The sequence below is a fragment of the Thunnus thynnus genome, chromosome 6 (assembly GCF_963924715.1).
Source record: "Thunnus thynnus chromosome 6, fThuThy2.1, whole genome shotgun sequence".
Taxonomy (NCBI): Eukaryota; Metazoa; Chordata; class Actinopteri; order Scombriformes; family Scombridae; genus Thunnus; species Thunnus thynnus.
In genome coordinates, this window is record NC_089522.1 from 20,250,890 (window position 1) to 20,261,256 (window position 10,367).

General features: G+C 38.6%; 1 protein-coding gene across 1 annotated transcript; it reads left to right on the plus strand.

Moving 5' to 3' along the window:
• Nucleotides 1–1,821: 1,821 nt before the first annotated feature.
• On the plus strand, nt 1,822–7,953 carry LOC137185357 (uncharacterized). Its single transcript, XM_067593688.1, has 2 exons — nt 1,822–3,297; nt 3,419–7,953. Exons 1-2 carry the CDS (start codon nt 3,250–3,252, stop codon nt 3,635–3,637), a joined length of 267 nt encoding a protein of 88 aa, XP_067449789.1. The 5' UTR covers nt 1,822–3,249; the 3' UTR covers nt 3,638–7,953.
• Nucleotides 7,954–10,367: the final 2,414 nt, after the last annotated feature.

A 10,367-nucleotide genomic window follows, 5' to 3' on the forward strand; every position in this document is an offset into this window, starting at 1 on the left:
TTAGTTAATTATACACACCTCACTCCAGGGTATCTGAGAGGCACAGTGGAGCCTCTTCATATAGCATTCTGCCATTCAAAATGAAGCTTATACGTTAATGCTGCTCCATTGCTGCTGGGGAATGAATGAGCAGCAATCTGCCAGACGAGCAGCAAATAGTTAGCTTGTTTTTGAGAACTACTTAAAACATTTCTTAACTTGGCGCTATATGCTGCTGTTCAGAATTATTAGCATCACCTGTTGTATGTCCATATATCAATATCACTACTACCAGTCCAGTAAATATCTCATATGACCTTATGTTAGAAAATGTGAACCAATTTTTGAAAATACAATCTGTGTGGAATATCACTGCAGTGGATTTCTTCCTGCACTTAAAGGTTCCCAGTTTTGGTGAGTAATGGTGAATGTAAACATAACTTTTGTTTGTTTACAAGAAATTTCCACAGGGTGCCTTTATGTGAAGTTCATGACAACTCAACAAAATACCCAACAGGATGTGTCATGTAAATTTGGCTTAGGCAAAGACCAGCCATATATACTATTGTGAAAATACAGCCCATAATATCTTCAGTGATCTGCTCACAAAAAATGATGTCTCATCCTAGGAAATCAGAGGTTATGGATGTGTTATTGATTCAGGTGAGGGGACTGAGATATAGATATTTCAATCCAGTACACAATACACACTGTGCAGCTACTGATGTTCCATCTGGATGGATGTTCAATGAAATGTCAGTGCGGGTAGCTACCATAAGCCTCTTAGTCCTATCATCTAATTACCACCAAAACGTTAACCATCAGTCTGTACTGTGCGTTATTGATTGCTCTCATTGCCACCATTGACTTTATGCCTCTTTGTGCTGAGTGCTTAAATTCAGCCCCCTCACATTCACTCCATGCTCTCTCCGTTATAAGCAGGTTTATCAAGTGGGCACGCACACATGAACACATGTGCAAACGTGCCCAAAGTTACACACATTATAGGGTGTAACGTGTATTGGAAAAGTGTCCAGCTGACAGAACAAACACGCTTTCAGATGTCACAAAGTTGTCACCTCCAAGCCCAGGGCTATTACAGTCTCACTGAACAGTCTTCTCACAGTTTGATCACACTGTATGACCCCTGTCTTGAATACTGCAATACAAGAGTGTTACAGTACATTTACTGCTGAATGTTTGATGCAGCACAGAACTTATATCCACCATATGAACCAAATAAGTATAGTCTTATTAGTCTAATACAGTCCAATTACAGGCCACGTCTTGGTATGAACATAAATTTAAAAGCCCAAGTTCAAGCTTAAAAAGCTTTGGGAGTGAGTTGTTTGTTATACAGGTGATGCTAGACAGGTTTCCCCAGCCTGTGTAACCATGTAGCATATGAAGGCCCCAAATGAGAAGTGAGAGCTGGAAACAGTGCATCGACTAAGAACCCTCATTTCTACTATACAAAACTGAGATACTACAACTCCAACACCACTATACTATCTGTATTCAGCCAACATGGAGAAAAGCAACATCTGAAGAGATGAGGTAAGAATTTCTCAGCAGTTTACTTATTTGGGCTGGCCCAGGTTTTCTTATTTCTTCATCTTTTGTCTAAAGCTAGGACAAAAATTATTTTGAATATTTTTCTAGAGAAGGGATGGATTTCCAATAAACAAGCCACACTGGTAGCCTGATGCCAGATATTCTACTATGCAGTTGGGTGTTGAGGATTTTTAACTGCACTATTGAGTGACAGTAGAGAAATTATATTTTACTGTATTTTTCATTTTAGTGTACTTTGTATTATTTTAGTGTACTTTTTTCTTTTACTATTTTATTATTTTAGTTTACTTTAACAGACGGAAACCAACAAGAACGCCATTGTTTTGGCCAAGTCTTTGGCACATGCATTTCATGTTTTGAGTGAGTCAGATGTCTGTCAGGTGATTAATTACACTTAATATTTTGAGAATTTTAATGGAAAGAGGTAATGGATTGATGAATAAATTGATAGAAGAAAATGTATCATGTTGCATGAAAATCATTTACTTGTAGTTGTTAAGGCTTAAGATAAATATGAAGACGTTAAAGCAATGAGAAATGCTACATATACATATACTGTGCAGTGCATGTACATGCTGATTTGAGAATAATTAGTATTCAGGGTTTTTGTGGCAGAAAATAAGAACAACTGTCAAGTCATTTCTCACATAATGTCAGCTATATTCAGATATATTTTCATTTAAATTTTGTCTCAGGATACCTATTTTGTTTTGTTTTGACTACATTCCACTGTATGAATAAGTATAAAGATGAAAGACCTCTTTTCGTTTTGTGTGTATCCAATGTTAAATTCAGACAGTATTTTTAACCTGCATGTCCATTTTTGTCTGTCAGACACTTGGACAAGTGCAGCTCGAGGACTCTGCCCAATAACATGGTCTGAACCATGACAGCCCTGCTGGAATGGTGCAGGAATACCAACGCACTTCCAGCAGAGTCCTGCAGGCCCTGCGATGTTTCCTTCCTAGAGCAGAAAACAAGCATCTGGCCGCAGAAAATGTTGCTCTAAAGGAGCTGATGGCCAGCAAAGAGCTTAACTGGGAGCAGAAATATCAGGAACTGCTAACGTTAGATGAAAAGGACAGTTTTGCCGCAAGTCTGTGTCTGGCCAGAAAAGATATGGAAGGGATGTTGAAGGCTGCAAAAGACAGTGAAAAGCAGTTTGAGGATCAGTGCAGGGTGATAGACATGAAAATGTAAGAAAAGGAGGAGGAAGTCCACTCCTTGAAGAAAACTCTGCATCTCCAGAAACTAGAGATGGAGGAAGTCGTAAACCACTAGAAGACCAAGTGACTACATTCTGGAAGAAGGAGAATGACAGGATCTTGAAAGCCTGTGACTGAATTGAATGCAGAGTAGGAAAGCTGGTTGTTTAGACAGGGGGAGCTCCTCACTGAGCTAAAAAAACTGCAGGAAGACTTGGAGAGAAAGGTGCACCGGGTCACACTTGAAAAGAATGATCTGATCACCACAATATGGGACAAAAGGAAGGAACGTGTGGAGAATATGATGAAGCTGAGCAAAAAGCAACTTGCCATCAAGCAGAGTGAGACAGAGTGGAGAACAAAATAGAAAACTTTGGAAGATCGACTCACGATGGAAGTGGCAGAAAAGGAGGCAAGCGCAGAGAAAGTGCAAGAGCTGCAGAGAAAAAGCCAGCAAATGGAAGATGAGTAGTGCCATAAGTCAAGCCGAATGGAGGAGGAGATCAAGCTCCTGACTCAACAAAATGCTGAGCTTCAGGTACATCACACCAGCTGATCATTATGATTCGAATAATAACCTGTTAATTCTAACTATTTGTTTCAGATTTAATGTTTGAACATAGAAATTCCTGAATCATATGCTGTCTCTGTCTTTTCAGGAGCTGGCTGGTAAAACAGACAAGGTGAAGGCAAAAATGAGAAAGAAGGAAAAGAAGGCACAGAAAGAAATAGAGAAGAGGCTGAAGAAGGAGAGGAAAGAGAAGGAGGAGAGGAAGAGGAAAGAGAAAAAAGGAGAAATTGAAGAAAGAAAGAAAGAAAGAAAGAAAGAAAGAAAGAAAGCAGGAGGAAAGGGAGGAGAAAGAGAAAAAGGAATGTGAGAGGGAGGAGAAGGAGAAATTGAAGGAAGAAAAGAAAGAGGAGAAGGAAAAGAAAGGAAAGGAGGGAGAAAAGAGAGAGAAGAAAGAAGGGAAGGAGAGAGGATTAACATCCCAACAAAACAGCAGTCAGCACTGCAAGAAAACAAAAGAAACAACCAATTACATACTAACCAGAGCCACTAAATGGGTATTAAAGGATGATTTTACAAGTCTTGCCTCAGCAGGAACAGGCATTCACCTCTGCATAAAGAAAACATCCTGTGAAATACAGTAGGTGACTCCGTTGGTACAATACAATATCCTACATACAGTACCTTTGTAACCAGTCACAAACTACCCAGAAAGTGTTCTGGCATTCAAGGGTATATCTGGCCTACAATATTAAAACAGAAAATCAGTCAACCCTCCAAATCATATACAGGACCCCAATGCACATAGACGAAGATGAAGAATAGACCAATAAATACCTCAAATGAACTCTCACCACAGGTATAAGGAGCAGTTTCTTTCCCAGCCTGAGAATTTGCCTGGTATATATAGAGGAGCATAAGGGAGCTACACCTGAGGCCTCATTTATAAAACAGCGTGTAGGATGCAAAAAATAGTGTACGCCACAAAACAATCAGATTTATAGAACTGTGCACATGCACAAATGCATACATAAATCACAATCAACTTGACAACGTGGAATATCCTCATATCCCACCCCTTTCACTCCCACAGTTAATGTTAAATGGTCAATGCAAAAGCCCTCATGAATATTGATGTACATGTTGTTTCTGAGGAGAACAGCAGCAGTAACAGAAGAACATTTGAGAGGCTGACGGTTGCAGCAGCTGGTAAGCAGTCACTGCAACTAATGAAACAATTCCTAAAAATCAAACAAAGTGGTCAGACAAGGAGGTAGATGCCAAGATGCGCATTGCTGCACACTGTCAGAGTATGGACTAGTAACAATACAATGTGCTTTAGTACAAGAAACAACTTTCGATACCAAGAGGAAAAAGATATCTGGTTTTTCACACTGCCTTCACTCCAAAATAAGGCATCAGTGATGTGTGGTATGTCTGGCTTGAACCTATATGAAGCTGCTTCAGATGAACCTCTGGGACCTCATTTCATCACAGACCTGCAGGCCGATGCTTGATACAACATCAGACTGCACTGTAAATGCGAGAGGCTAGAAAGTAGAATTATCCAGCTTCTCCCTCACTCAGTTCTTTATCTGGAAGTTAACTGCTTCTAAAGTGCTTCGTCTGTCTATTCTAATGCTCCTGATATTCTGTATTTAAAAAACACAGATGAGGGAGTGAAATCACTAAATATAACATCTTATATGTTTTGTGAACTGTTCACATGAATAAGAGATTACATGTAGATGTAATCAGGTATGAAGAGATGGTCAAACACCTTTAGCTATCAGGTGGTTTACACAACATGCATTTCTCACATCGCAGGGTGAAGGTACGATAATCAGAAAGACACCCACTGTGTTGAATTTGTTAAAGACCTCAAGATGTCTTTGTAGCCTGAAGGCTGAATATGTAGTTTCTGAAAATGTTTCATGTGTGTATCTGATGTTTTCCCCCAAGCAGTAGATGTGGATAAAGAGTCAACCTTGCTGCTGCTGCAGCTGACAGACAGTAAGTTATATATTTTATTCAAGTGTGTGCATTGAAAAAGGAGCACTTTGGTGTTGTATCTGTACCCTTAGGCTACTGTAAGACTGTGTCTGTGTTGAAATCCAAATATCTCTCTCTCCATATCTCCTGGAGCTCAATGTCCAATCGAGCAACACAGTAGTTCTGCTTTGGTCATCCCGGCTCCCTGGGTGCACAGCTAGCACCCTGCTGATCCTCTGAGGACATTCACTCAGCACTCCTTTGCAGCAGCCTCTATAACTGTGACACTATACCGGGGACTTGTACTTGTCCACCCGCAATAATCTCAATTGCGTTTAGGAGTATTACTGTGTCTACAGCATGTCAAAGCCTCACAAAGCACTCACTACAACCCCCACTAAATCCCTGCTAGCACCCCACCCCATAAGTGTAGCAAAATAATATTATGCTTCTCCCTTTTTTTCCATATTGAGAGAGAGAAAAAAAATCTTCTCTGAGGCTCACAAGATCAATTTCAGAAGTTAATGACAAATAAACATAAAAGACATGGCAAATTTAGAAAGTAAAGCTCACTGAATTCCTAGCTGCTCATTGAACCATCAATTTAAACACAAAGGATATCAGGTGGATAGCAGTGCATTCAAACACACAGCAGTCTCTGGCCTCTCATGATTCTGTAGTCCTGTGGGAATGTTGCAGCACGAACTGTAAGTAATATACTCTGCTCCTAGTAGGCAGTTTTGTTTTTTTTCAGTTTTTTTTTTCAATCAATGATTTGTTCTTACTTGCAAAACTGTTGATCACCGATATTTTTCCATGTTCAGAATGTCAGAGATATGGCAACAACTTGTTTGACAAAGAATAACAGTAAGAGCCTTCTTTTTTTGTAAACATACACAATGAAAATGAAGGAAAGGGTTTTAATTGAAGTTGAAAAGCTTGAGAGTTCTGATAGATTTCATTAATTTGGAATTGAATAATGTTAGCATGTGATAAAGTTTCTGTATAGATTTTGAGATAGAGAAAATAGTGTATAAATTGAACTGAACTGAATTTAAGTTGATGACCAATATTTGGTCATTACATAGAGATGGAGATTCACAGTACAATGAAACATCAGACATTCTTAGCTTAGAATGAGCCTTCAACATGAATTTCACTGACTCCAACTTTCTGTATATTTCAGACAGCTTGTGGTTATAGCCAGCAAACCAGCATGAAACAGCTCCCTAAACAAGACATTGTATTGAAATCCTACTGTGCCTCCAGGGGAAGTGACTGTCGGCAGTATCCCACAAAAAAAAAAAAAAACTTAACACTGACCTGAAGTCAGTTCCCATGGCAACTCATTGGACTAAAATCAGGAGAAGTAAAGTCTTTCACATCTCTGGCCTCCTCTGCCCGCTAGATATATAAATGGCTTCATCTGTCTGTGGCTGTGGTGAGTTCAGCGCAGTGCTCACTCACACACAGTACGATGCGCATACTCAAGTCCTGCCTCTATGTTCCCCACTGTCATTTGACAACTGATATGATACGCTTAATGCTTACTCTACAGGATTGTCTGCCTACTTGCATTTTTCAGAACTGAGACACAGTGTTCTATGAGCTTTTGGTTGTGTTTCCTTTATTTTGTGGGAGAAGAAGAAAAACTGATTTGGTTCATGGAAACAGTCACAGAAAGATTTTCAGAATCGTCGCTTACATCTTTGATTTGTCCAACAATTCATACAGAATGAATGACATGAAACAAAATGACAAGTCGGTCAGATTATTAGGCCAGGATGTTACTTCCTTGATGCTCGATAATTAAAAGCCACTGCCAGAACTGGTTTCTGTATTTGCTTTGAGCTATAGAGTTACAGCCTCCGATTCTTATTTGGTTACAGCTATTTTCAGATGTTGATACACCGCTCACACAAACCCACACACATCTTTCACTGTCTTACAACAAACACAAACGATTGTAAGCATGTCTATGCTGTCTACAGGTACAACACATAAAGAATGAAAGGAAACAGCAGCAGCCAGTTACAATGTTTAATGTAATAGTTGTTCTCATTTTAAGTAATTGGATAAATGGATGTTTTCAGATGCATCTGTCAGATATCACCTTTGAACTAACTTGATGTACTTTGTACTGTAGCTCAGTGCAGTGCACAGCAAACCTCCCTCAGAGACTCATTTTTTGACAGATTTCTCGCAGTAGTTTCTTTAAACAAACAGTGAGTTCCCCTTGTGGCTGGACTAGAATTAGGGCATGACAATCCCTTGTTACCACATGCAAATTTTAACTTCAGCAGAATGAAATTCAAATGTCTGCTCTGCTTTAGCTGGCATTCAGCCACTTCATCAGTTTTCTCAATAGTTAAACTCCTGCTGCTTCTCACTTATTCAAACTGAAGGGCGATTCAAAGAGACAGTACCTGAAAGCAGCCTTTGAAAGGAGAGAATAAAACAAAGACAGGTGGCAAAGAGAAAGAAACGTCATTAGGAAGCTGAGTAAAGGAGTGAGTGACTTGCTGACAGAAAGAGAGAACAGGAAGGAGATTGGCTATTTCTGTATTGCTGTTGACCTTGTGGTGACCATGCTGGTAAAAAACTCAAAGATCCCCTCCAGACATGTTTTAGCATGTATATAAAATACTCTACTTTGATTAGTAATTTGCGTCTAATATGGTTTTTCCACAAAAGCAGTTCAATTATCCTGTTAAAATCTTTAAAATGACATCTTTTCCTTCTCCCTCATTAAAAATTCCAGAATACTGTATATATATATATATATATAAATTTATTTCATTTCAAAAGTTTAACTGTTAGACAAAAAATGTCTCCTACTTCACTATAAAGACCATTCTCAGTGTATGTATGTTTCCACACTTGTGTTAGTTGAATATTGGAGCTTGGAGCATGATTGGCTCCATACTATTTGCAATGCCACGAATCATGCTAGGATTTTCGATGAACGCAGACAAACTTTACACTTTCAGCAGATGAATGTGAAAACAGCCTTCAAGTGTCAAACTCTGCACCTATATCATTCTGCACAGTGAAGGTGAACATTTAACTGTAGGGACAAGAAGAAAAAGACCTTTAAGTCCCCCTCCACTCGAAAATGTTTGACACTGGAAGCCTGTTTTCACATTCATCTGCTGAAAGTGAAATATATTTATATATTTATATATTCTTGAATTTTTGATGAGGAAGAAGGTCAGATGTCATTTTAAGGATTTTAACAAGATGCTTTTGAGGAAAAACCATATCAGAGTATTTTAAATATTTTAAATAATTAATCAAAGTATTTTATACATATCTTAAAACATGTCTGGAGGGAATCTTTAACTTTTTAAGATAACTTTCATTTTAAAGATCATGCGTTTGGTCGTGTGTGTGTATGTGTCCGTGTGTGTATCTGTCTGCAGTTAATCTCGCATACTAGTGGATCCATCAGCCTAATAATTTTTGTGCACATTTATGGCTCTATGCTCAAGGACCTATTGTGGTTGCGGCACAATTCGACTGCTGACTCCTTTTAGCAGGCTGTTAGAGGCTACAAGTGATCAACAATTCCTTCAGTTTGGAATCTTGTTTCTGCTAGGGACTACCAATCATGCCTTGTTGCCACGTTAGATCAATCAGTGCCAAATTTCAGTACTTTGAGAGATGTGAATTCAAATAAATATTGATAAGATTCCTTATGAGCCTGAAGCTTAGACTTTCATCTTTTCAGCAGTCCTCACCATTTTACAATATGCGTTGTGACATGGCAAAAGGCCTCCAAAAAGCTAGGCTAAGGCCACATTTTGGCTTTTGTTGTGGCTCAAAAACTGTCATCCATAGAAAAGTTTGGTCTCATCTTGAACTGGAGTATCTGTAGAATAATTATGTTATGATCCACTAAAGTTTGGCACAATACAAAATGAATAAATCTCTGTTTTTATTATCTTTGCTGCCATCTTGACTGTACACACCTGGGGGAAATCTGCACTCTACTTAGTGCACTCTTCTAGTTTAAGTATATTTATGTGTTGTAGATGTTTGATGACCCTCTCAGCTCTCCTGCTGGCTGTTTCAGTCGTATATCTGGAGTAGCCTGTGAGCTGGAACATGTACAGTGTAGTTTCAGGACATATGTTTCGCTGACGTGCTGAACTAACTACTGTATCAGATACTACATCTTCCATACTTCATGTATGACGACAAACAGGATGCCAGTTATTTCTGATCTTTAGGGATGGATGTGACATAGAGGGCAAAGAATCTACAAGTGTTCATTTCAACTGGTCAGTAGCCTCTGAATTCATAGAGGAGTTTCTTATCTCTGATTCAAGGCATGTTTATCAGTGAAATCCTCTGCTGTAGTCCACAGGCCTGATGTTAACTAAAAACTCCACCACACATGCATATTTGCATACATGTACATGATCACAATCAGTAGCTGTCAGCATGCCAGTGTGAGATATTAATCTCTCACCTGTGCAAACTGCTGTAGCATGGTAATTGTCTTTTCTCATTTATTCAGCCAACTCCTTTTCATTTTTATTTGGCAGGGGATCTGTCTGGATTCACTTGCTGAGTGCTCCTTAATCTTTCAGCTAATCTACACAACAACAACAACAACAAAAACATTGTAAATTGTGAACAAGACTATGATATCTTGTGGTGCAACATGTTCCCTATAGGTGTAGATGATTTGGCTCAGGTGAAGGACAATGGATAGATCATACAGGACTTTTTACATTCCACAAACATGATAAAATATCTATACTGCTGGTGCTGATGTGTCCGTATTGTACACAGAGAAAGAAAAATATCTGAGCTTGGAGATTATATTTATATATACCATCATACACCACAATATACAAATTATAGATGAAATGTTTTTTGTAAGTCGTTCTTTGTACTATAATTTTATGAGAAACTCCAGATACATGTTCGGAAAAATGGTCAAGGTGTCTGCAGTGTATGTGTATTGTTTAACAAATGTACCACATAGCATTCTAGTAATTTACATAGTAATATAGTATACATCAAGCAATAACATTTCTTAATTTGTACAGAGTTCAAAGTGAATGAAAGCTGAGCTGAAAATGTTCTGTACTTTCATC